This window comes from Pantherophis guttatus, chromosome 1, assembly GCF_059756535.1.
Source record: "Pantherophis guttatus breed Tessera chromosome 1, ASM5975653v1, whole genome shotgun sequence".
NCBI classification, from domain to species: Eukaryota; Metazoa; Chordata; class Lepidosauria; order Squamata; family Colubridae; genus Pantherophis; species Pantherophis guttatus.
The window spans coordinates 324,933,002-324,960,879 of NC_142063.1; the positions used below are offsets into that span (position 1 = coordinate 324,933,002).

General features: G+C 43.2%; 2 protein-coding genes across 3 annotated transcripts in view; both read right to left on the bottom strand.

Moving 5' to 3' along the window:
• Positions 1-337: 337 nt before the first annotated feature.
• On the bottom strand, positions 338-21,770 carry LOC148116976 (maestro heat-like repeat-containing protein family member 2A). Its single transcript, XM_087883401.1, has 18 exons — positions 21,649-21,770; positions 21,456-21,563; positions 20,524-20,628; positions 19,592-19,709; positions 18,436-18,557; positions 16,492-16,644; positions 15,189-15,343; positions 13,706-13,823; positions 13,273-13,463; positions 10,842-10,976; positions 10,311-10,425; positions 9,736-9,882; positions 8,516-8,698; positions 7,139-7,294; positions 6,160-6,300; positions 3,759-3,861; positions 2,783-2,848; positions 338-586 (listed from the first exon to the last, which is right to left on the bottom strand). Exons 1-18 carry the CDS (start codon positions 21,742-21,744, stop codon positions 387-389), a joined length of 2,412 nt encoding a protein of 803 aa, XP_087739527.1. The 5' UTR covers positions 21,745-21,770; the 3' UTR covers positions 338-386.
• Positions 21,771-26,473: 4,703 nt separating this feature from the next.
• Positions 26,474-27,878, bottom strand: part of LOC117667583 (maestro heat-like repeat-containing protein family member 2A) — a 28,772-nt gene continuing 27,367 nt past the window's right edge. For both annotated transcript variants that reach the window (XM_087883402.1, XM_087883403.1), the window contains exon 20: positions 26,474-27,324. In XM_087883402.1, coding sequence (XP_087739528.1) covers positions 27,067-27,324 — 258 coding nt within the window. In that variant the 3' untranslated portion in view covers positions 26,474-27,066. The remainder of the gene's footprint in view (positions 27,325-27,878) is intronic.

Here is a 27,878-nt window from a genome sequence, read left to right on the forward strand (position 1 = left end):
TCAAATATTGTGAAATTGATTGAGTACTTTGACATACTGCATGACAGGAACTTGTTGCAAGCTGTTTTTCCATTTGGTGCTTCTCCTCTTCAGCAGCTCAGCTAATTCCTCCCCCCCCACAAGAATGGGACACCAGTTCCTCTCTCCATCTCTCCCCACCCCACAAATAGACAACCAGAAAAAGGCAAAAAAAAAAAAAAGGCACAGAGATCTCAGTGAATCCCTTCCACAAACCCCACTCATTTCCTCGATTGCTACTTTTCAGGTTTGAAGGATACAATAGCCGAGAGACAAAACGATGCTTCTTTGGAAAACAGATACCACCACCACTCGCATCAACTATGAAAGAGGCTATATTTCCATTTCTTTTCTGATGGTTCTTGTCTTTAAACTGGCCCAGGCTTTGCAGCTCCCAGTGTTTTTTTGGGCTCCCTCCTGAAGAACCATCCCAAAAGCACAGCTCTCCTTTGGTGTCCAGAGGCCAACCTTGTCTGGCTTCCCTGCCATTTCTGCTGGATAGTGTGAGTAGCTTCTAAGGCTGCGCTGATCACAGTGGGGCTGGGATCATGACTCGCGGAGTGTAGAGCTGTGAAGAGCGAGATGAGAAGCACTGAGGCAGAAAGGTTAACCCAAAACTACTGTATTTTTCTGAGTATAAGACGCACCGGAGTATAAGACCCAGCTTAGTTTTTGGGGAGGAAAATAGGGGAAAAAAATCTGCCTACCCAGGTATTCATCTGGCTAGCGTCCTTAGTCTGATCAGCTTCAGCACATTAGTTTGCTGGTTTTTTATCCCCTGCTTGGGGATAAAAAACCGCTTCCAAGGTACAACTGAGAGGAAGCAGCAATGAAAAAAGCAGGCAAAGCACGGGGAGATCGCTTCACTCAGCTAGCGCCTAGTTAGGGCTGAAAAAAAGCTTCTAAAGAACAGCTGAGAGTCGGAGCAAAGCATGGAAATCTCTTCACTCACTAGCGCCTCGTTAAAGCCCAGCGGAGGCGAGGGAGCAGGCAAAGCTGGGAAGATCGCTTCACTCACTAGCGCCTCGCTAGCGCCTCGTTAGGGCTGAAAAAAGCTTCGAAAAAGCTACTTTTGGAGTATAAAATGCACCCAAATTTTCAGCCTCTTTTACGGGGGGAAAAGGTGCGTCTTATACTCCAAAAAATCCGTTAACTGACTACCATGTTCCAGCATCTTGACCAAAGCCTTTTGGGCATAAACTATTTATACATCTCTTGCAACCGTTGCCTAAAATACATATTTAATCACTGCAGCTTCAGACTCCTTTTTAGTTAAAGGTTATTTTGGTTATTTTTTTAGACAGCTGTGTCAGGTCCTGATAGAATTCTGTAGTAAGTTAATTCAATGGCTTGGGTTTGTACCAAACACTAAAGTCTAGACTAAAAATCAACTGGATAATTTATGGATAATAGATTGTGCAAATCAAGCCATATCTTTGCCGACTGTGTGAACCAAACCATAGTGTTAAACCATTTTGCAGCAACAATAGCAATAGCAATAAGACTTATATACCGCTTTACAGTGCTTTACAGCCCTGTTTAAGCGGTTTACAGAGTCAGCATATTGCCCCCAACAATCTGGGTTCTCACTTTACCGACCTTGGAAGGATGGAAGGCTGAGTCAACCTTGAGCCTGGTGAGATTGGAACTGCCAAATTGCAGGCAGCTGGCAGTCAGCAGAAGTAGCCTGCAGTACTGCCTTCTAACCACTGCACCACCGTGGCTCCTAACTAACAATATTAGTTGAGCATATTATATGAACATGGCTATTTATTAATCCAGGTGAAGGATTTTTATTGTGTGAGCCCAACATGTTAGGACAGGTTATGTTTCACTGCAGTATGCATATTTCCCCCAAAACATTAATTCAATAATAAAATAGTGTGTTGTATGAGTACAATTATAGTACGTTGTTAGCGTACATATAACTTATTTATTCCTTGCTGATAGTGGATTGGAATATTTTCTTTGCATTGTTTGACATTGTTGGAGGAGAGCAATAATTTCAAGAGACAAGGCCCAGGATTTTTAATGGAAACCAGAGCAACAATCTTAATCCCAGTGAAAGTACCGTATTTTTCGGAGTATAGTATGTACCGGATTATAAGACGTATCAACCTTTTTGGGTGAGGAAAAGAAGAAAAAGAAATCTTCCTCTGCCTTTGAGCAATTTTGCCTTCTTGCAACAAACAGCAAACAGCCTGCTTTACTTTCAGTTTTGTTTTCAGCATAGCTTGATTAGCAAAGGAAAAAAAAAATCTGCTCCAGCAATTTACCTCTTTGCAGCAAACAGCAGAGCCCTGAGCAAAACAGCTGAGAGCAAATCAGCTGAGAGTCGGGAGGCCGATCCAATCAACTTGTGCTAATTAGGTTGTGCTGAAGCTGAAAGGAGCTGTTTTTTCTTGCTGTTTACTTGCAAGGAGGTAACTGCTGCGAGGCAGAGGCCAAAGGGTGGGGGCCAGTGGGTGGGCAGGGCTACATTTGGTATATAAGACATACCTAAATTTTCACCCCCTTTTAGGGGGAAAGGTGTGTCTTATATTCCGAAAAATACGGTAATCATGTGACCATGGATTTCATCCACATTGTAACGTTTTATTTGCTCTCCTGTCTTGGGATCATTTAAATACTGTTAATATTTAAATCAAATATACCTTTGGTAATGCTGTCCCTAACAGGACCTTCAAAGAACCATTGTAACCTGTGCCTGGAATATAGTTTTGCATCTCTGCTCTAGTCAAAGAACTTTGCACACAATACTTACCTTGTAAAAGATGTTCTACATCAAAGTGTCCAAGATGCTGGGTTTCCACCTTCTCTACAAGAATTCCTAGTATAAATTAAAGAAAGAGTTCCTTTCTTACAATACAGGTAAGTGCGCATGCCTGCAATATGCAGGTGTGGATTTCACAATGTTAAACTGAAGTGGAATTGATTAGGTTGAGGGTCAACATGTGTGAATCCCACCATTAGCTCATATAGAATTGGGAAGTTTGGTGCATTCTAACAAGACTGATGACAGTCTTCACATATTGTGTGAACCAGGGCACCATGTTATGGTTTATTCAGTTTTGTTAAGTCGGGTGCAGGGTGTTGTGACTTAGGCTTCCTGAGTCATTAAAACACACAAGTAGTCCCAAAAACCTCTTTTATTGCAACAGCTGTAAATTACGTTCATTCACAGCTGAGTCCCAATTAGTTGCAAAAAGTCCTTCAGGAGAAGTCCTTTGGAATAATCACCAACCTTTATCTCCCTTGACATTCTGCCAAAGACCTACTTGGCAAAGCCACATGGATTCCAGAATCAAACAGAGATGCCGACTGGGAACAGAATTAACAATGCTGCTTTCCTGCAAAGTGCCCACGTGCCTTTGCTCCTCTTTTAAGCCTTATGGGAGGGGCCAATCATCTCCAAGCCTTACTCCTGAATCGTCCCTTTTGTTTTAACTGTTCGTGCCTTCTGGCAGCTCTGTGCATGTGTGCACTAGGAACAGGCTCCTCCTGTTCCTCCGCCTCTCTGCTGTGCGACTCTGGAGGCTCCCGAGTCCGTGCATCACTCTCAGATGGCCCTGGCCCCATCTCTGCCTCCAACACAGAGCCCTTGTCTGGGCCTTCCCCTGACTCCAGGACTGGCCCATGTTTCTTCCCAGCCTCCTCACTGTCCAACTCCACAGGCTGCTGGCGAACCGCAACATAGGGTTTAGCTTACAATATTTTGGAAATCTAACCAAATGGCTTACCTGCCAGCTTGCATGCCATAAGCCTGATTTCTTCCCGGTTGCAACATATATACTGAGCCACCTCTGCCATGACAGCTTCCAGCAGTAATGGGTTTCTCTGAGCCTAAGGAACAAATGAGAAAGGGAATGCAGGAAAGAAAGAAGTGCCATATAGAAAGAATTGCCACCTACTTCAAAAAATGTTTAAGGGGAGGGAGGGAGGCATGATCAGCTTTTAAAACAATCCACAAAGTGTTAAAAGAAAAAACCCTCTATTTTGTAATAATATTATATCAATTTAAGAAAAACAATCAACCCATGCATCTCCTAGTTAACCTTGAGAGCCTCATGGCCATTGATTCAAACACTTTGAAAAGAGGGTGACAAACATTTACAGAAAATGGAAGCCAAGAAGATACCTCTTAAATTTCTTCCTCAGGATTGTAGTCATTTTTACTCATTGTTTTTCTTATGTACAAAGCTTTGTTTAGAAACATGCTTACCCAGCTGAGGTAAAGGTATGGCAGATACATTCACAGAACATGCTAAGCTTGATTAGCATTAATTTTGGTTAGATTTTCTTCGGCTTAGCACATTATGTGAAACTTGCTCAGCTGATTGGTTTAGAATTCAGTTTAGGATTCAAATGTGGAATGTGAACTACTTCAGCATTTGTGGTAAGTTCAGTATGTGAGGTAATAATATGCAATCAGAGAAGATTTGCAAAAGACATAGGAATAGTTGTGTGCGTGTATATATATATATTTGTTTTTTCTGGTAAGATCAAAGAATTTGAAAAAATATGGAGAACTTTGTTAATAAAAATGGTGATGGTTTACAAAGATTATTAGGCACAAATAGAAATACAGACTAGTTCCATAGCAAGGTAGATAAAACAGGAATGATTAAATTGATCGTTTTATTCAAAGACGAGAATATATTTGAGTATGTTTTTCACTTGGATACCACTTCTGGATTTTGTGCTTGTGATGAAAAAAAGAATGAAACTTTGACTTTGCTTGTGTCGATCAGATTTGTCATTATGGAAATGGCTAGTTATATATTAATGTGTAAAAGCAAAAAGTTGAGGCTGGAGTGTTTTTATCTTGTACTGTGCTAAAAAGACTTGGAAGTCAACGCCTTTTTTTTTCTTTTTTCCCCTTCTACCTCACACCTTCTTCTTTTCCCCTCTCCTTTTCCTTCCCTTAATTTCCAAATTTTTCTTTTTCTTTGTATTTTATATATCAAATTATAAATTAATTTATTTATTTATTTATTTATTTATTTATTTATTTATTTATTTATTTATTTATTTATTTATTTATTTATTTTATTCAGCTTATATGCCGCCCTATCTCACAATGGACTCAGGGCGGCTCACAACAATAAAACACAAGCCACAATAAAAATAAAGACTAAAATCTAAAAAATTTAAAATTAACCCATTAAAACCCTTAAAGCCCCGTCATCAAACCAGGTCAAGGGATTTGAAAAGCCAAGTTTTTAATTCCCGGCGGAAGGTGCGAAGGTCAGGCGCTAGTCGGAGCTCCAAGGGGAGTTGATTCCAGAGGGTGGGCGCCCCAACCGAGAAGGCTCTACCCCTGGGGGCCGCCAGCCGCCACTGTCTAGCTGACGGCACCCTGAGTAGGCCCTCTCTATGGGCGCAAACCGGGCGATGGGATGTTGTTGCTGGCTGTAGGTGGTCCGCCAAATATCCTGGTCCTAAGCCATGTAGGGCTTTATAGGTCAACACCAGCACCTTGAATCTCACCCGGAGGGCAACCGGTAGCCAATGCAAACCGCGCAGGAGGGGTGTAACATGGGAGTATCGGGATTCTCCCATCACAACCCGCGCGGCTGCATTTTGCACCAGCTGAAGCCTCCGAGTGGTCCTCAAGGGCAGCCCCATGTAGAGAGCGTTGCAGTAGTATTTAATAATAAATATATTAAAAATGTATCGATTGCAGAAAATATGACTTCAGCAACTGAGTGGCGGATGCCTGGAATGCACTACCTGACTGTGGTTTCTTCCCCAAACCCCCAAAACTTCAACCTTAGACTATCTACTGTGGACCTCACCCCATTCCTAAGAGGTCCTTACGGGGCGCGCATAAGTGCACCAGCGTGCCTACCGTCCCTGTCCTAACGTTCCCTTTTATTCATATCCATTTCATGTATTCATAATTATGTTTATACTTATATCTGTTACATGCTTGATGAAATAAATAAATAATAAATAATAAACAAACAAACAAGCAAACAAACAAAAAGGATAAAGAAAAAAACAAATAAATAAATAAAACGGCTGGGAGAGGTGGGGGAAAGGAATACTTGTATATGGTTGCCATACGGAACCTAGGCTTAAGTTTAAGCTGCCTGACCATGCCAAAAGAGATTGCCTGGCTCAAATTTGTCTGCTTACCAGCTGTTGACAAACTCTGTCCATGAGGTGGGAGTGTTGTATATCTGAGAGGTCCATCAGCAATAAATCTGAATTTGTACTTTTTAAGAATCCACACAGACCGATGAACGAGGCACATGAGATAAAGGCCATTTGGCAGGCCTAAGCAGAAAAGATAGGCAAGTTTACTATACCACATCCCTTCTGCTACTTAGACCCGAGCTGTTGTGGCTCTGATACCGGAGCCTGTGTCATCGTCAGGAGAGGACTCCGAGAGTGAAGGGGAGGAGTTGGCAAGGCCTCCCTCTCCAGGACCCTCCTCTCTGGCAATGCCTTCAGTGTCCGCCGAAGGGCAAGAGATAGGGCCAGGGCCAAGCACGTCCACGCAGCCACAGATGGACAGTGATGAGGGTAATGAGTCTTGGCTGGACCCACGCCAGCATCGCAGAGATAAGCGCACGCAACAGAAGAAAGGGCGTGCCCGAGATTAGGCTGAGTCACTGGACCACACCCCACAGGATATAAAAGGGAGCGTGGTGGCCAGTCAAACCTTGTGACGAACAAAGCTGAAAGCTTCCACGCCATTCTGCATTGCCGGACTTTTGCTTTAAGACTGGATTATCTCTGGACTTGATTGTAATTATTGAGCTGCTTTCCTTTGATGTATCAGAAGTGGGGAGAAGTTATCTCTCCTCTTTGTAAATAATAAACTCTTGGCAGGCAGCCACTAGGTTGTTGCCAAGTTCCGTTATCATAAGGAAAAGGATTTTGCCGGCTGGTTTGGTCTTTAATTCCTGAACGTCTGTTGATGTGTGTGCGTGGGGTTGGGGACAGAACACGAGCCTCCTAGCCCAGGAATGGCATTCGGCCAGCCCAGAACTGTATTACATTGCAGCCAATTCTAGTGCAAATTGAAATCTGGAATCTCAACAGAAGCCCTGTTGTGTAGGGACAGGGTGCCCTGCTCAAAGAGGAAAGGTTGTATTGTTTTCAAGCAAACCTGGGCCACATGTGGGCAAGGATCATGGAAGTGCAAGAGGAGGGCAGCCAAAGCACCTCCCACCTTCTTGGTAAAAAACTTGGAAAGCTTCAGTGGAACTGTCTTGGCCAGTTCACCAAGCAACTCAAAGGCTGCAGCACGGACAGTATCATCTGCCTGCAAAGGAGAGGGAAAATTAAGCCCATCTTCAGGAAATAACTCACAGCTTCAACCTTAAAACTGTCTACCGTGGACCTCACCCCATTCCTAAGAGGTCCGTAAAGGGGGTGTGCATAAGCGGACCAGCCTACCCTCCCTGCCCTACTGTCCCCATTTATTTGTATTCATTTCCCTTGTTCATGTCCATGTTCATATTCATACCTGCTATCTTGTACATGTTTGACAAACTAATAAATAAAATACATAAATAATTAAATAAGGTTTCCTTTGACATCAGGAAACTCAATATCCATTCCCAAGATGGGTTGGGTATAACCAGGCAATTCCTCTATAGTTAGAAGGTCAGAGGTGCACAACCTATGACCCGCTGAATACGTGTGTCCCCCGCCCAAGTCTACTCGTGCAAACTTCTTGCTACTTTCCTGTTATCAATGACATTTCAGTGGGATTCTGAAATGTCATTGATAAGTATGTTACTATTGTTTTCACAATGTCATTTTTCTTTGTATGTGTCAAACTCTTTCTCCTTTTATTTTATATAAAACACGGGCAAGAGTGAGTTAAAAGAGAGGAAATATCTGTTTATTATGAGAAATGGAGAATTTGCTAAAGATCCAGACAGTCCCAACGTTTATGCTGAACATTTATAGTTTATCACTTTATATGTATTGCTTTATAGTTTGATTGCCTCCCTTAATACTTCCTATTTATAATTTTATAATTTGATTGCCTCCATTTCCCCTTCATATTCCACCTGCTTCCTCCATATAACATCCAAAATATTTAATTGACTCTAAATCTCTTTAAGCCCTCAACCCTCCCCACAAGAAAGCTGGAATTCCAGTCTCATAACTGAGTACCAGTAGAAGTATTCCTATACTCTTTAACTGACTGCAAATTTATGACAATTTGTTGTCATAAGTTGTAATAATAATGGCTGGTTTAAGTGTATTCAGGTGAAATTGGAGGAAGAGGAGGAGGAGGAGGACGAGATGATTTTTCAGTGGCAAAGGCTCCAATGCTTGGATTTCCAGATTCAGAAGCAAATATTAACTGCTGGACAGCAACCAAAAGGGAAGACTCTTCCTTTCTAATTCCACTTATAAACTCCTTGGAGAGAGTTGGAAATACCGTATAACGCTAGTTTTGGAGGACCTGGTCCAACACTTTTCTACCAAAGTAGTGACAGGAGAATGATCTTTCTGTAGCCTAACTTACATGCCGGAGATGTGCACAGGCTTGGCTGACCACGATCTGGAAAGTACAATCTGCAGGCCATTTCCCAAGATATCTGCCTAACTTGCATAAAGCATATAGGCTTTCAGTGGCTAATTCTGGACTGGAGCTGTCCTGCAGAGCTTGGAGAAGAGGCTTCAGCAAAGCTTTCTGGTACTTCTTTGCCTGTGAAACAATTCTTGTATTTGTCAACGCCTAGACTACTTTTATCCCCTACAATCTGTTTCTAATCTCCATTACTAGCAAAATGTAACTAACAGATTGTGGAATGACTATTTCAGGTCAATATGACAAGCAGAAGCTCTCTTTCCATTAACAGGTCCAGTATGCTACTGTCCATCTTCCTTCCCTTCTCTGTAGTGTCCTCTTTCTTTCATCTTAAAGAAACACATTTTTGGAGATCTCTTCTCCTTGGGTTATTCCTTCCTCAGACATCTTCTTTGTTCTTTATTTGGTCCCCCCCCTTAATAAACAGTTCAATCAAGGACAGTCAAAGATTATGTTGCCTGGCCAACCTCCCTCTGAGAAGAGCATCTCAATCAATCACTGCCAACAAATCTATATGTATTAAACTTAAAGCAATCCACAAAATCCCTGTTCCATTAGAGTATAGTTGTCCCAGGGGTGAAATCCAAAATTCTTCCCTACCGGTTCTGTGGGCATGGCTTGGTGGGCATGGCAGGGGAAGGATACTGCAAAATCTCCATTCCCACCCCACTCCAGGGGAAGGATACTGCAAAATATGAAGAGCCTTGGTACTACAGTGGTTTAAAGCACCCTGTTATTAACACAGCTGCCTGCAATTTACTGCTGGTTCGAATCTCTCCAAGGCTCAAGGTTGACTCAGCCTTCCATCCTTTCTAAGGTAGGTTAAATGAGGACCCAGTTTGTGGGGGCAATAAGCTGACTTTGTATAAATATACAAAAAGTATGAAGGCTATTGCTTAACGCACTGTAAGCCGCCCTGAGTCTCCGGAGAAGGGCGGCATATAAATCAAATTTAAAAAAAAAAAAATCTCCATTCCCACCCTACTCTGGGGCCAGCCAGAGGTGGTATTTGCCAGTTCTCCGAACTACTCAAAATTTCCGCTACTGGTTCTCCAGAACCTGTCAGAACCTGTTGAATTTCACCCCTGGGTTGTCCCTTTCCCTCACCTTCTTGTTTAGAACAAGATGTCTTGGTTGTGCACTTTTTGGCTTACCTCTTCGGGAGCACCCTTTGCCATGTTCCCCAGCCCTCGCATTGACAAGATACGCATAAGATCATTTCCATTTTGAACTTGGGTCAATAATAAATGCAAAAGAAGGTTCAATGTTTCTGGTTTCTTCAAGAGAGGATGACCTATAACCTGGAATACCGAAATTATAGTTACTGAATTTCTAAACTGGCCATTGGAAATGGATGGTTCAATTGTTTCCTCTTTTTCCCCACTGAAAAATAATAGAAAAAATATATATGCAGTATGTTTCAGTGGTGGGTTGCTCCCGGCTCTGTCCGGTTCTTGTGAACTGGTAGTAAAAGTGGCAGGAGGCTCCACCCACCCGGATGTCCTAATGGACGATCTGCGCATGCGCAGAAGTGCTCCTGCGCTCCCATTGCAAACCGGTAGTAAAGGTAAGTAGAACCCACTCCTGGTATGTTTCTTAATTATTTCTGTACATGGCACAACTTATTTATTGTTCCCCTCCTCCACAAGACTAAGGCTATCACACCGCAGCCCTATGTTGCCATTTCTCTTAGTTCTTTTACTTTGTACTACCTGAAATAATATCTCACCTCCATGCAGAAGACCAGGCTAAGATTTCTAGATGTTGTTCTGGAGGACTGGAGGGAAGAATGGAGATGAAGGAGTAGCCCATCTAAAAAGGGGTTCTTTGTATGCATCAAGGCCCTGATGAAGGAAGCAATCAAGTGCGGACTAACTTGGTATCAAAGGATCTGTTTTTTCTCAAGATTACCCCAAAACTTCCAAAAAGCTTTCTGAACTCCCTTCCACCCTTTTAAAGTTCAAATATGCCAACTTTGCCGTTACTCTGTGTAATTTCATTTTCATCGTATTTCAAATTCCAAGTTCCATTGGTGAATTTGCTAGTTCAAAGCAAAAACAAAAACAAAAAACTGGAATTGTGTTGAATTTCCACACAGCGTCAGATTAAAAAATGCTGAGCTCAAATCTAAGCCCTTGATTGCAGAACATATTGATTTAAGAACATCTACCTTTGTTCTTAGGTTTAAAGATCTACAGAATTATTTTTCCTGGGCCGAGTTAAAAATGGATATTTCCAATGTTAGGGATATGTCCCTTACCTGGCCAACAGGGCCACACCCTTGAGGCTGCTACTAGGGTCCATCAGGAAGTCCCAGGTCTTTCCAGAGTTCAGTTCCCTTGCAATCTCTGGCAGAGCTCTGCTGAACACAGCCTGCAGTACTGTAACAGCTAGCCTGAAATACAAAAGACCCCACAGGGACAGAAAAGACACGTCAGGGACAGAAAGTTTGCAAATTTTATTCATAGTGATCTGAATAAATCAAGCTGGTAAATATCTACTCAGTCACCAGAAGTCAAACTCAACTCAATGGCACCTAACTATCCTGTAGCCTGAAAGGCAGTCACAGGGTGGGGGGCAAACAAAGAACACATTTGCAGAATGAAAGGGAAAATCTTATAGATTTATAGTAATCTTCCCTATTTTAGTAACCTTTGTAAAGGCTAGGTGTCAGGATTCGGTGTCGTCTCAAATAAACTGCATTTCAAACAAATAGTCCTTGATCGAAATCTTTCATTTATTAGGCACAACAATCGAAAACTCCGACTCAGTCGCAGCCAACACTGACTTCCTGGTCCAAACCCTCTCTTTCCTTTCCCCGCTGCTGCTTCTCATTGGCCATCTTCCAAGTCACTCGGCTGTTATCTACTACTTCAGCTCAAAGGAATTTCCCCCCTCCCAACTCATCTCCTAAGGGATAGTATCTCCAGGGAAAATAAGTAGGTGAAAAGTCAAGCGTCCTCTTGCCAGATGCCTCCACCTCCTTCTTATGTCAGCACTGGAGTGAATGCAGCTTGGAGTGCTGACACTAGGATTAAAACACCCATTTTTTTTCCATTTGACTAAGAATGTAGTTCCAAAATAGTTCCAAGACATCTGGCAGGTTTCAAGTTAGGGAAAGCAGATCTATAGATTGCAGCAAAAGGCAGTACTAGGTTGAAGATGTCTCTTGGATGAGAAGCAAAACATCTTCTAAGAAAAACCAGGAAGTCCAGTTGCCTCTTGAAAAAGCACCTTTGGGACAACCATGACCTGGATGACTGAGAATCTCCATAGACATTTAGCTATGTACTTTGGGATGAACACCCTCGAATGGTGTGGGAAAATGAAGAGATTTCCAGAAAAACTGCAGAAAAACTACAGGAACCCTTTCAGCAGTTCCAAAAAGGCTCCGCACTCATTTACACAACTCAGGTGACCCTGAGGACACAAATAAACCTCCAAGTGGCCTCAACAACGCTCTAAAATAATGCAAATGACCAACTGTCTGCAAGGAATATAAATCCTTCTATTCCCCATCATTCAGTCAGAAGAAGCTTCTTGAATGAGAAACGAAACATCTTCTAAGAAAAATAAGGAAGTTCAGTTCCCTCTTGAAAAAGCACTTTTTGGGAAACCATGACCTGAATGACTGAGAATCACCATAAACAAGATTCCAACTGCCAACCACAGCTCTGCTGCTAGATAGCCTTGCCCTCTTCCCTCTGGTTCCCAGCTAAACATACCCATTCCACTTCTTAAAAAGATATAAATTGTGGTATTTCTGTGCTTATCACATATTACTGATGGTGATATGCCAAAAGCTCTGCATCAGGGCTCCTTTGTATGCCAGCATGCTAGGGGCAAGTTGGATTCTTCACCCTAAAGCATAGATTTTCCCTCTTTGAAACAAGAATTGCAAACCAGTGTTAGGGAAATGATTTTTGTTCCTGCTCCTGCTGTTTCCTTAATGGCCTGAGTAAAAGGAACAGAGAGCATCTACAAGGCCCTGGCTGCAGCATCATTTAATCAGAGCAGGCTTACCACAATTCTTCAACAGATTGGAGCCCCATTTGGAAGTGCCATTCCAAGTCTGCATTTTATGTTCCAGCTTTACAAATTATATTGAAAATGGCAGCAGTTAGGCAGAAATAAAAAGAGGGAGCATTCACCCAACTCGAATGAATAGCAAATGCTTAAAGCTATAATGGCTTAATGAAAAGACCCACCAACCATCATCACCCTATGGCAGATCAGAGGAGAGGACAGGCCTTTCCACTAGACAGTCAACTGTTGAGAGAGATCCTGGTCCCTCCTATGGATCCTTGCTTTTTAAAGAGATGTCAGGATTTAAGAGATGGCACACATTATCCCCCAACCCAAAGACCCCTGCCACTATCACTATCACTGATACCATAATAAATTAATAATTAAATGGAAACCCAGCCAAGCAGCTTAATTATTGCTAGAAGAAAACCATGAAGCCATTTCCCCCAGATGATTGTCAAGAGATCTCTTCCCCAGGCAACAGATTGCTATCCAATTGATGGCTGCTGGACAATGCCGCACAAATCTTCAACATCTGGGCAACAATCAGATTGCAGGCAGTGAAACATTCCTGGCAAACAAATATTAAGGGGAAGAAGTGCCAGAAACATAAAAGAGAGAGGTTTCGAAGGAATCGTCCACTTTTAGGAAAGGCACAATGTTACCCATGGGATGTCATGAATTCTGTCTCAAGACTCCCGTTGCTTTCTAGAGGAGAAAAAGAGAACGTTGGCATCTTATCATCCTGATGTTTGCTGAGCTGCTGCAGAAGAATGTAGCACAGCTCTGTCAGTAATGGAAAGAAGGTGGCACAACCATCCAAAGCCAAGACTACCTCATGGAGAGCCTCAAGACCCTGAAAAGGACAGAGATACAATGGAACATCTGAATTGTATTTGTCTTGGGTCTATTGTTGGTCCATCCACCCCACTCTTGTTGACCTTGACTAGCAACAGCTCTCTGACAAGGCAATTCTCCCAACTTGTTAGGAAATGAGTTGTCCGGTCACTTTACCTATTTCCCAGCCATCCACAAAAAATCAGCCTTCCCACCTTGGATATACTGATTGTCCCTCAGTCCCGAGTCCAGAGGTCTCACCCAAAGGCAGCTGCGGGTATCATTTCTTTCCATTCTCATCCAGATGAGCAAACACTTCAGAACAGAAGGACCACTATTTTTATAGGTTGCAAGCGATGCCCAGAGTTCTCTCTTTACTCTAGAGATGAAAAATAATGCAGTTAAAGCAATATCTGACAGCTCAGCATCATTCCCTGGGGATAGGCAGCCCAAGCGGTGCGGAATAGGGGAGGAAGAAACAGGAGCTAAGCCTCCATTGATTAACATGTCTGAAGTAAAAGCGACAGAGCTAATTATAAGTGGGTGGTGGGTGGATGGGCCTATCTCACGCGCAATGGCCAAATTGATCAATGATGCATAAAGGCGAATATCTCTTCAATGGTGGTTTTTACACTCTGACAATGTTAGCAGAGGCTAACAAAAGCTAAGTGGATAATATATTTTAAGTTCCATATATATATATCTGGAATGTGTATGTGTGTATATATGAACTGTTTTCTTAACCCAGGATGAAGGTTTAGCATGGTATGTGAATCCATCCAATGGATGGATGGATGGAAAGAGTCAGTCTCTATCCATATTTGAGACCTTTACTACTGCTTCATTTTTGTATGAAACATAAATATCATGTCCCCTTCGGAGTCTGAATCTGCAGAGGAAGATGAGCTGGAAGAGGAATGACAGAGATGGAGAGGCCGGGAGCAAGGAGGGAAGAGAGATGGTGAGATCAATGCAGACTGAGCTGGCTACGAGGGAGGAGAGTGCCCCGCCCCTTTTAACAAGGCACACCTGGGGACTGAGATGTAAGGAGGTGCTGGTGGGAGAGGCATTTGTCATGAACAAGTGTTGAATCTGTGGAGTCTCATGTGCACTTGCCAAAGCCTGGCGATCACTGTACTCTGTCTTGTGGGGCTTGCCAGTTTACCTGCTTCGCTGAACTTCTTGCTCTGGTTACTGTTTAGCTAACCTGGCTTATTGGACTGCTGGCTGTGGTTGCTGTTTGATTAACCTGGTTTACTGGACTACTTGCAGCCAGAGGCTTCTGAAGGTGTGTGTGAGAGCTTTGCTCCAGGACTTGTAGTGAATGTGGGAACGTTTGGGGGCACAGTTGGAGCAATAAAGGGGAGTTAGACCTGTTCTCTGGTTGTGTTGCTTTCATGCCATGCCCTGGGTCATCACATAAAATATGTGGAATATAAATGCTGCTGCTCCATACCTTTCTGCCTAATAGCAATAGCAGTTAGGCTTATATACCACTTTACAGTGCTTTAACAGCCCTCTCTAAGCGGTTTACAGAGTCAGCATATTGCCCTCAACAATTTGGGTCCTCATTTTACCCACCTCGGAAGGATGGAAGGCTGAGTCAACCTTGAGCCTGGTGAGATTCAAACTGCCAAATTGCAGTCAGCCAGCAGTCAGCAAAAGTAGCCTGTAGTACTGCACTCTAACCACTGCGTCAACACGGCTCATAATGATTAAGGCCAGCCCTGTGCTCACCACTCACTTGTCTTGAAGCAGGGGTTGCTCCAGGAGAGAGAAACAAACTGCTTTGCGATGATGCTCAGCCAAAATGCAGATGGCCTGAGCCAGGAAGTGGCGCTGAGCTGAGTCTTCGGAATATTGCCAAAAGGAACAAATGATGTCTACGATATTGTGAACCTGAAAAAAGGAGAAGCCATCATCACCAAGGAAATTAATTATATCTGCAGCTTTTCTTCACGACTGGAATGTATTTAGACAAATGTGAGCCTAAAACAAATTATGTAAGTTTTATTCTTTCTGAGGAAGGTCTATAAAATACTGCAAATTCACTCGCAACTCTCAGTTTTAGAAAGATGCTAAAATCTTAATCTTTCAGGAGTTAACCTGCAAAGATTTCGACTTGGTAGCAAAGTTTAAATTAAATCCAGATAAGATGGAGGTATTTTTGGTTGGTAGGAAACAGCTGCTACTGGAAGTCTTCAGGCTAGGAGTGCCCCTTGATCTACAGATGCTTCTGGAGTCCCAGACGGCAATCAGGGTGAGAAGTGCTGAAAAGTTCATCTCATAGACATCCTGTGACTAAATCAAAGCCAGTTGTCCTAAAGGCGCTTTTTCAAAAGGCAACTGGATTTTTTTCCCCTTGAAGATGTTTCACTTCTCCTCCAAGAAGCTTCTTTAGTTCTGAAGAACTGAAGAAGCTTCTTGGATGAGAAGAGAAATGTCTTCAAGGAAAACCAAACTCCAGTTGCCTTTTGAAAAAGCACCTTTGGGGCAACCATGACGGGGATGACTGAGAATCTCCATAGATATCTAAGCCAGTCAAATTTGGAAGCAGGCACATCATGAATTGACAACAAAAATGTAACTTTCATTCGGCTACTCTTTAGATGTACCAGAAATTGGATCCTGACCCCTTGAAGGAGTACCTGCCTCAATTTGAACCTGTTTGCATGTACAAAGTTCGCAGCAGAAGCTCTTTTAAAGGACCTCACTTTTCAAGTTCTGCTGTGCAATGCACCCCTTGGAGATACACTCAGACCCCACTTTCCTGCTTTCATAAAAAGTGTCAAGTTCTTATTTTAGCCATACTTTTAGAATTTGAATGAGATAAGAACGTCATTTTTTATCAGCCTTAAGAAATACACAGCAGGGTAGGAGTAAAAAATTTCCTTGCCGGCCAATTGTTGCCAACCATCATCTAATCAAGGGATGGATAACCTGCGTCCATCCAGTTGTCATATTGTCACCACTACCGGCTCGGGAGAACCGGGCCGAACCAGGAGGAACCCACCACTGATTCGAACAAGATCAGATTTAGGCTTTACCTTGTCTTTTAGATCTGGCCGCCGTTCCTTCACAGCCACCTCAAACCACAGGAGGGCAGCCTTGTCGCAGGAACCATTCACAGTCCTCAGTTGCTCCAGCAAAGTGTGCAAGAAGGTTAGGATTCCTTGGAGAGGCAGGACACAGCTGACAATCTGAAAGAGAAAGTAAGGACAGAAAGTTCAAAGGACCTTCATCTTAAGTCAGAGCAACATCACTTCATCCTTTTTCGAGCATACGGTATGAACTCAGACCAAGCATGGGCAGAACATTTTTCTCTCTAATACATCAACAGCTCTCCAGGATCTCAAAAGATCTCTTCTACCTCACATGATTTAGTTTGGATCTGTTAGCTCTTCAAGGTAGCCCAGACAAACCCAACCCAATTACAAGTACGAACTCCATCTTCATTTTAAGGCTGTATTAACAGACAGATGCAAGACTGAAAGTATTTCCCCCCTCTTCTTTGGAAAACTAGGGAAGGTCCCTTATGAAGTGCTTATCTCACCCCTCTCCTGGGTACTGAGATATCTTTTACAATGGTTGTCTGGTTTGTGGCTTTTCCTCCCGTCTCCCAAGGTCATTCTCCCATATCACTGCAGTGGGAGATTCTCGTTTTACACTGTGTATCCAACTAAGCTATAAGTGATCTGACTCTTCTTTAAAAAATTACCAATTTTCTGGGTTTATTTTCTCCAAGACAGATGCCTATTTTTGAACAAGGTTTTGGCAACGTTTCAACACTAGGTGGGACAACAAAACAAAACAAGCAAAATTGTATTATCTGTGTGGGCCAGGATGAAAATTTCATTTTATTTTGACTGTACGTACATTTTTGTTCTCATGCTTTGTTGAAGTTCTGAGAGCAGCCTTCTCCAACTTGGGTGCCCCCCAGTTATGTTAACTGAACTTCCAGAATTTCCAGCCCGCATGGCATCAGCTGAAAATTCTGGGAGATGAGTTGACACATTTGGAAGGTGCTACCTTCCAAATGGGAAGACTACCTAGGAAACTTGATGAAAAACTGGTATTTTCAGTTTCTTAATCTATACTAATTCTATCAGCAGCAACATATACTGTATGTGTATGGTATATCAGGTCCAGTAGTGGGTTCCACTTACCTTCGCTACCGGTTCGGAACCAGGACTGCGTGCATGCGCAGAATCTCCTGCGCATGCACAGAGCGTCCGTGATGATATCCGGGTGGGTGGGTGGAGCTTCCCGCCGCTGCCACTACCGATTCACCCGAACTGGGGCAAACCGGTAGAAAACCACCACTGATCAGGTCCCTTGCTATAAACTGACAACTCTCTTTAAGAGTCAGAGAAAGATGCCGTGAATTGTCCTCTACAACAGTGGTCCACAACCTTTCCAGCTTGGTGGCCCAGCCTGGCACATGTGTGTCTGTGTGTGAGTGGCAGGCATGCGCATGCACAGCTCCATTTGTGTGAACGATGTACACGCATGCCCTCCACTCACTCAAATGGAGCTTTACACACAGGTGGAGGGTGCTTACATTTGTGCACGAAGCTCCACTTGTGTGAGAGCAGAGGGCACGAGTGGATGGTGCTTGTGCCCATGTGCAAAGCTACACTCGTGTGAGTGCCCTCCGCTCACGCAAGTGGGGCTTCGCGTACAAACGCAAGTGCCCTTTGCTTGCGAAAGTGGAGCTTTGCGCGCGAACCCAAGCAACCTCCACTCATGTGACTGGAGCTTCACGTGCATGCGCTTGCCTGTTTCTCCATGGCCCGGTTTCGAACAGGCTGTGGCCCAGTAGTGGGCTGCAGCCTCAAGGTTGGGGACTCCTGCTCTACGATGTCCCAGTGTGTGAAAGTCAGTCCCCAGAATCCTCAGCAATGGCCACTGTGGCAGTTGTTCAAACATCTGTAGATATTCATGCACACAATATGCAGTCACACACAAGAAGCTGTCCATTTTTTTAGTACTTTGGCCAACTGGAGAGAGGCAGTGTGCATCGTCTCTGTACTCTCACTTTGAAGGTCCCTTTGAATGCAATACAATCGCTGTTGGTTGACACGCACTTTGGGCTCACGCAACTTTGTGGCTCCTAAAGAAATAAAGAAGGCGTTGGCTGAATACTATGCTCTATTATTCCATGTTGTAGCTAGAAAATATTTCTCAGTAAGTTTTAGTAGTATAGCAAGGATGTAACAATATTTGAAAATGTATCCTCCTACAATCAGGGGAAGGATAATGAAGCAATGAACCAGCATTTCCATTGCTAAGAGAAGCAGATGTCAAGCAAAACATCATATGACCACTTCACTTAGCGATGGCAGTCCCAGCAGTCTCAGTTGCGGTTATTAGGTAACGACCTCATGCTTCTCCTGCCCTCCACAAATTGCCTCTGCTTCAATTTTCCCCTCTTGCCTATCTACCTTATCCCTCTCCAAGAGCTGTGGTGGCACAGTGGTTAGAATGCAGCATTGCAGGCTAACTCTACCCACTGCCGGTAGTTCGATCCTCACCAGCTCAAGGTTGACTCAGGCTTCCATCCTTCTGAGGTTGGTAAAATGAGGATCCAGATCATTGAGGGCAATATGCTGACTCTGTAACTCGCTTAGAGAAGGTTGTAAAACACTATGAAGCGGTATATAGGTCTAAGTGCTATTGCTATTGCTATCTCTGCTCTTTTGGCCACCCTGAACAGCAGGGCTGAGATGAAAAGACCTGCCATCCCACCACCCCGCGGGAACTTAGAAATCCTTTTGGCAGAAGGATTGGAAATGAATGACTGGAAGCTGCGATTATAGCAAATGTGAGCTGGTCACTCAAGCACCCAAATATTCATCATATCACCATGGAGATGTTGCAAGTGTGAGAACCAGTTGTAAGTTCAATTTTTCAACAACTTTGTAACTTTGAATGGTTGCTGAACAAATGGGATGTAGCCCAAGGACTATTTCAAACATGGGCCCTAAACAGAATTCAACGGTCTAGTGGCTTGAGATGGCTAAATGGTTCGTTCATTGAGGCTGCAATCCTATGTAAATTTACACATGCAGAGCTCAGATTGATAGAGTTGGAAGGGACCTTATAGGTCATCTAGTCCAACCCCCGATCTTCCATTGTTAAACTCACCTTGGATGTTTAGCAGGAGTCGAATGCAATTACCAGCACTATGACGAATGGTGCCCAGTGTGTCATAAGTGAAAGGACCCAACAGGGCCATCAAGTGGCTGAACTGGTTCTGAGAGATCTGTGAAAGATTATTTTTTAAAAAGGCAATGGGGTTGCTAAACTTTGGTTAATCTTACAGAATAAGCCAGTTTGCTGGAAGTAACAATTCCAAAAAGCTACTTTTGTGAAACTTGGACCAATCTTCATGGAGATGTTTCCCCCAACATACAAGAATACATACCCAGGGGTGAAATGCTCCCAGTTCGGACCGGATCGCTGATCCGGTAGCGATGGAGGCGGATGGTTCAGAGAACCGGTAGCAAAAATCCCTGCCCCCCCACCCCATACCCAGCTGAGCCGCACAATCATCAGAGGCTTTTTTTTTTTTTAACTTTTAAAAGCATTTTTTCTACAACCCCTTTGGCTGAAAAAATGCTTTTAAAAGTAAAAAAAAAAGCCTGTGATGATCGCGTAGCTCAACTGGGATCCTCAAAGGCTTTTAAAAGCATTTTTTCTACAACCTCTTCAGAGGTTGTAGAAAAAATGCTTTTAAAAGGCTCTGACGATCCCAGCTGAGTTGCCTGATAGGCAGAGGCTTTTTTTCTTTTAAATGCCTCTGACGATCCAAGCTGAGTTGCCTGATCGTCAGAGGCATTTAAAAGAAAAAAAGGGATTATCAGAGCCTTTTGAAAGCATTTTTTACAACCTCTTCACCGAAGAGGTTGTAGAAAAAATGGTTTTAAAAGTAAAAAAAAAAATTGGCCACGCCCACCCAGTCACATTACCCCCCCCCCAAGCCATGCCCAAGAACCAGTGGTAACAAATTTTAGATTTCACCACTGTACATACCCCCTGGGCCAGGCTTCACTTGGCAGATGCTGGGCCATACTTACAGAAGTGCTAGTCCTCTGGCAATGAGCTTTCAGTAGATGGACACCAAGCTGCATAGCCCGAGCCCGCTCCCATTCATGCTCCGACACCAGCCAGTAGCCCAAGAGCTGTGGGGAAGATGGAAGGCTATGTTATCATCCACCATTAGAATCTAGGGTTATTCACTGAAATTAAATGCAATGAGAGTTTGTACCAATAAAAAGTGGTAGATAATGTATAGAATTTGCTGTCGTATAGCTTTGTTGGAAGAAATATCGTTCAGTTCCAAATGGGGAAAAAGACACTGGAAACATAGAGGCTGATTGGAAAGATGGTTTATTGATGAACAGGACCACGTGGGTTTGAGGTCCCGGGCAGCTGACCACATGGAGTAGAGAGTGAGGGATTTTTATACCCTCTCTTGGGCCTTGCCCTTGAGCTTCCTCTTCCTGTGCAATAAATGTATTCTATTGGCTGTAGTCAGACTCCCATTGGTCCATGTGGGGTCATGTTTGTCTGAATCAAGTTTGGTTGGAGCCTGGGCTGATGTAATTGCTGCTAGATGGATTAATCCTATTATGTCCTGGAGGGTCATGTCTTAATCCCATCACCCCGGACCTGAAGGTCTTTCGTTCTGTAGATAGGCTGGCCCAGTCCTTCTCAATGGGCACCAAATATCTGCTGGGAGCAGGGAGCTGAAGCTCAGAGTTTCTGTCTCCCTTAAGATTTCTCTTTCTCTTTTAGGGGAAATATAATATTCCGCCTTTTTAAATACTTCCTAAAATATGTCATTCTTCTAGGAGAGGGGTCGGTGCTAACTTTCTACAGCTTTAAATAGTTTTAAAAGCGGACTAGATAAATTAATGGAGGCCTAAATGACTGCTATTCTTGATGACACTATAAAATCATAGACTGTGTTATTTAAATCAACATGAAGTTCTTTTGTCCAATTCACCTGGAAGATCTGCTGGAACCAGTCTGAAAAGTCATTCTCTCCTGATCCTGGCTCCAGTAAAGTCTCCATCAGCTCTGACAAGGAAGTCAAAGTACCAGTATAGAGAGTCTGAAATGCAGAAGAAAATAGCACTTATTAGTATAGAAAAAGCAGGGGATTTCAAAGACCTCTCCTACAGCACACAACTACTTACCTGACTGGCACCTTCTTCAATCCCCAAAGGAGGAAGAGCAAAGACATGGCTCAGACAGGCCTCTGCCAGCTTCCAGTTCTCCTCAGGGCTCAGCATTTCTGGCACCTTGCTGAGGAAACAATAATACTCTGTTTAAAAAGCAGTTTCTTGGCCTTCCCAGTTCCTGAAGCAAATAAAACAGAACCTCACTGGGGCCCATTATATGATCCAGTCACTTTCCTTTCCTTTTTTTTTTACTGTATCAACATCTCAGCAGAGGTTCCAAAGTCAGAACAATCAAAAACTCTTATGTACTAGTTCATATGAAAAAATGTTGATAAAAATGTTGAAAAAGGTTGAGTTCATAAAAAAAGATGTTGAGATTCTAGAATGAGTGCAGAGAAGAGCAACAAAGATGATTAGGGGACTGGAGGCTAAAACCTATGAAGAACGGTTGCAGGAACTGGGTATGTCTAGTTTAATGAAAAGAAGGACTAGGGGAGACATGATAGCAGTGTTCCAATATCCAAAGAAGAGAGAGTCAAGCTATTCTCCAAAGCACCTGAGGGTAGAACAAGAAGCAATGGGTGGAAACTAATCAAGGAGAGAAGCAACTTAGAACTAAGGAGAAATTTCCTGACAGTTAGAACAATTAATCAGTGGAACAACTTGCTTCCAGAAGTTGTGAATGCTGCAACACTGGAAATTTTTAAGAAGATGTTGGATAACCATTTGTCTGAAGTGGTGTAGGGTTTTCTGCCTAAGCAGGGGGTTGGACTAGAAGACCTCCAAGGTCCCTTCCAACTTTGTTATTCTATTCTATTCTATTCTATTCTATTCTATTCTATTCTATTCTATTCTATTCTATTCTATTCTATTCTATTCTATTCTATTCTATTCTATTCTTATTCTAAATATGTCCACATTCCCCAACTGATGCCAGTTATGGTCAGTAAGGGCCTCCTTATTGTGAATGCCCACATTTAGGACATCTTCAGTATATGATATCCAAAAAGCAAAGGGTTTCTTGATAGCATCTCCTTATTTACATACTTATCAGCCATCAAATGGACAGAAATCAAATAAATGCCGAGTTCCAGAGATTAATTTCTGACTTGGGGAGTGGCAGAGGGAGGTAATGTCCCTTCCTTTGTATTCTGCATAACAGCTTCTTGGATAACAGCTCCTTTTACAACTCAGTTAAAGGTCTACTAGCTGAATCACAAAATATCAAAAACCTGGATCATGGTAAACTTGGCTAGGTTTGGTAAGCTAAAGATTCAATGTATTGTGTTAATTCAGTGATTTAGTTTCACATGTTGTCCAAACCCAATCAGTGAGGACTTCTCATTAACTGGAGGTGAGGATTTGGCATCTATACATGCTTTAAGGCATTTTGTGTGCCAGAACTAAAGGTAGACTATGCAATCTGGTTCCTCACTCTTTATTTGTGCTCTGACTATCCATGTAGGGCTGATCTTAAAAGGAACGGCATAGCAATGAGTACTTGCCTCAGGTGCCGAAGAGCAACCATCACCTGCTGACAGACAGGAGTTACAAGCACCTCCAGGGACTCTGTTTTAACAGTATTCTGTGGCAAACAGTATAGGAAGGAAATACATTGGGCATGGTTTAGATTGGGATCCTTCTGTTGAGTTCCCAAGCAGCATTCCTCAGTAAGGAACATTCCAGAATAAGCAGTTGGGGTTTTAGGCCATAATACCACCTCAGAAACATTCCAAAGATGTCACCATATAGTCATTTTTAAAGTAATTGGGTTACTTTAAATATATAGATAGGGCTATATTTAATTTTAATGACATGTAAATTTATGAATTCAAACATAAATTTTGTCCTGGCTTCCTTCCTTCCATCCATCCTTCCTTCCATCCATCCTTCCTTCCTTCCATCCATCCTTCCTTCCTTCCTTCCTTCCTTCCTTCCTTCCTTCCTTCCTTCCTTCCATCCATCCATCCATCCATCCATCCATCCATCCATCCATCCAATTTACATATATGGTATATGGCCACCTGTCTAACCATAAGGAACTCAGGGTGGAGTGTAAGAATAAAACCTCGATATGATTAGAGAAAAGAACATTAACATGAAAGTTAAGCCCTGATAAAATTTGGAATAATTAATAATAAATAATAAACGTTGCATCTATAACTCGACCACATCAGCTCAGTTCACATGCCAGTCAATTGCCAAGGGTGGTCCTTGGCATGGAAGAATTCATTTGAGGAAAAGGCAACTTTGCAGGATCCAATCTGGGTCGGTCACCAGGATCAGAGATTTTGTCTTCCGAGCTTTCAGGACCATCCCTAGTACGAGTCCGAAAGCTTGGAAGACAAAATCTTCAAAGTAGCCACTCTCTACAAGGAAGGAGAAGGAGAAGGAAAAGCCAGTAAGTGAAAATGCTCATGTCTTTAACGTCCCTTCCAGCAAGAGCCACAGCCAGAACAAAAATCACATGGTAGATTTATGAGATCCTTCCAATTTTTTACAGTTAATTTTCCCTGAGACCAGGTATAAGAAATCCCTTTAGGGGATCTTTTGCAAGCATCAAGTCAAGTATGTTAAATAAAATAAACAAATTGTACTCACCATGAGAAGGTCAAGCAACGCTCTTTTTTGAGGCAGCTGGAAAGTAGTGGAATCACCTTTGCTCTTCATGGAAAGGCTGATTTCTGACACGCACTGGGCAAAACTCAGAACCAGCTCAACATCAATGGCCCTCTGAATGGAAATGGGAAAAGGATGGTGGAGGCTGACTCCAAGAGGAACTTGGATTAAAGAACAGGAAGGAAGCACTGAATAACCAAAGGGCTACTCTTCCTGAGTAAGAGATAACTGACAGTCTTGTTTATAAATAGTGATTTAATTTGCAGGGCATCAATCACCCATATCAGTCCTGTGGGGAAATTCTGAAGACCCTCTGAACAACACCATCAGCGCTTCCAAAAGCTAGGACCGTAAAATATATTCTACCGATCAACCAGGATTTTTTCATAGTTGAAATGATGTTATACCTTTTAGGGACTGCCTTTTTTGACTTGTATAATGACCTAAAGCAATAAGATAGCCAGCGGGTGGATATCTTATTACAAACATCCATTCAACTTTTGGGTTGGGTGGCATGTAAACCAGGGGTGAAATCCAGCAGGTTCTGACAGGTTCTGGAGAACCGGTAGTGGAAATTTTGAGCAGTTTGAAGAACTGGTAGCGGAAATTTTGAGTAGTTCAGAGAACCAGCAAATACCACCTCTGGCTGGCCCCAGAGTGGGGTGGGAATGGAGATTTTGCAATATCCTTCCCCCAGGAGTGGGGAGGGAATGGGGATTTTGCAGTATCCTTCTCCTGCACGCCCACCAAGCCACACCCACCAAGCCACACCACGCCCACCAAGCCACGCCCACAGAATCAGTAGTAAAAAAATTTGGATTTCACCACTGATCTGCGCCTGTAACTTATACTCTTTGTGATTCCAGAACTCATTTCTTGATCTTCATCCCTAAAAGGATGCTCTCAAAATCCAATGCCGCCAGTTAAATGAAGCAGAATCCTGCTACCCCAGTAGCACAATAAGGCAAATAACTCACCTCTGGATTGTTTAGTGTCATATAATGGTGTAGGATCCTTGGCACAATCTCATTGGCCAAATGAGGCATTAGCTGCTCCTGGGGAACACGGATTGCCACACTACCATATAATAGAAGGAGAGTTTTCATCACATGTTCTTTCTCTGGCTGAGGCAAGGCCTACAGATGATGAAGAAGACCAACTCTAAAGGCAGAGTCATATTCTGCTGCTGGGGTCCCAAATTTGTTTCAGAGAAAATATGACAAGTTATCAGATATAATTTTGGTTTTTCTTGCTCACTAAGTATTTTTCTAAGTGCTGTTTGTTTGAGCTTCATGCTCAGGAAAATGCTCGAGAGAATTTTCCTGAGTCTGACTCAGAAACAAAATGGAGAATTGTAAAAGCCTGCTCAAAGAAATTAAAATCCAAGCTGGAGAAGGTTGTCTTCTGTACCTCTCTTTTTAGGCTGGCAAACCAAAGAGACAGACACAAAGGCCAAAGGTCATATGAGCTAAGACTTCTGGGAACTGCAGTGCCAACACATAGAGAAGATGCCTGTGGAAGGGAGCCTAGCATATACGATTACATGTGTTGCATCATCTGGACTCTAGGTCTGACTGAAACATGCTTTAAGCGTGATCTTTTAAAAGGGCACCATGTTCTCATATAGGGGCGCGGTGGCTCAGTGGCTAAGATGCTGAGCTTGCCAATCGAAAGGTCGTCAGTTCAGCGGTTCGAATCTCTAGTGCCACGTAAGGGGTGAGCTCCCGTTACTTGTCTCAGCTTCTGCCAACCTAGCAGTTCGAAAGCTCGTAAAAAATGCAAGTAGAAAAATAGGGACCACCTTTGGTGGGAAGGTAACTGCGTTCCGTGCGTCTTTGGCTTTTAGTCATGCAGGCTACATGACCACAGAGGTGTCTTCAGATAGTGCTGGCTCTTCGGCTTTGAAACGGAGATGAGCACTGCCAGGGGTGGGTTTACTTACCTTTACTACCGGTTTGCATCGTGCCCGTGCATACGCAGCTCTATTTTGATGACGTCCGGTTCAGTGGGCAGAGCCTCCCGCCAATTTTACTACTGGTTCTTGAGAACCAGTCCGAACCGGGGCAACCCACCACTGAGCACCGTCCCCTAGAGTCGGGAATGACTAGCAGATATGTGCGAGGGGAACCTTTACCTTTACCTATGTTCTCATATGGCCAGCTTTCCCAGTTGCTAGTCAAGAAGACCAAGAAGATAGTATGAAGTAGTAAAATCTCCAAACCTGGCCAATCTGAAAGCAAGCCAAATCTTTTCCCTCAGAAATCTCTTTCTCAAAGTGATGTAGAGCTTCCAGCACCGCCACCAGCTGCCCCTCTGCACAGTATGCCAGACACCAGCGAACACCCTGAGGACAAGAGAAGGAAGCGGTAGCCAGAAAACAGAAGAGCTTCTCTGCCAAATCCAGTTTCCCCACTTAGGATCTTTTTAACCCCGTTTTCTCACTCCTAGAGAAACTGAGCTAAGTGGATCATTCAGTTACAGGCCCTGCCATCATAGAAAAAAAAAATCAAAGACGTTTTTAAAATTAACAGCAAATGTGACCTGTGTTCTACTCTGATGCTTTTCTCTGATTTAATAATAGTTGAAAGTGTGTCCTCTTCTCTCCAGCATGAGAGAACAAGCCTTCTACTGAAGCAGAGTCCAGTGACAAAATAAAACACAGAATAGAGCAAAAAGAGAACATTGCCTGATTTACAACAATAACCTCTTTTGAACAGGTATATTCTTCCAATAATATCAAACGGAATATAGAGAGCGGAATCCTATATAATTCCAGTAAAGCCATACTTAAAAAACAAAGTTATTCCCAAAACATCAGAACACAGTGTCAGAAAGAGGATTAGGATTACCAAATAGCACCATCATCATGTACCGTATGAGCAAGGCAGACAACATTATAAAAGAGAAGAAATCTAGAATTCTCATTAGTTTGGAGCAGACTGTGGTTCTTGCCTTTTGCTGGGCTTCCTCAGTATAATCTGTATGCAAGAGCAGATTCAGGAGCTGCTGGGTCACCCCACCAACATCCCCTGTAGCAGAAAGAGCAATTCCCAAAGTCTTGTAGAGAAAGACCTGGAGGAGAGAAATGAAACAGCTGGAGGTTCTTTAAACATGGCCTAAAGAAACCCAGACCATCCAGAACCAATATCCCATGTGTACTGTAGGCTTTAATTTTCAGAATTCTCAACAATGGTCACAATAGTGGAAGATTTACTCAGCAGTGGGTTTCAGATATTGTTACTACTGGCTTGCCTCACGCGCACACACTCGCTTTGTGTACACTCGTACCTTCCATGCATGCGCTCGGCCTTCCATGCATGTGCTTTGCTTGCACATGTGCCTTCCGCGCATGCGCCCGGCCTGGAAAACGTGGCTAAATAGGGTGGCATAGCGCCGGGGAAGGTGCAGAGGTGGGTTTCAGCAGGTTCTGACCAGTTCTGGAGAACCGGTAGCAGAAATTTTGAATAGTTCGGAGAACTGGTAGTAAAAATTCTGACTGGCCCCGGCCCCATCTATTCTCTGCCTCCCAAGTCCCAGCTGATCGGGAGGAAATGGGGATTTTGCAGTAACCTTTCCCTGGAGTGGGGTGGGAATGGAGATTTTGCAGTATCCTTCCCCTGCCACGC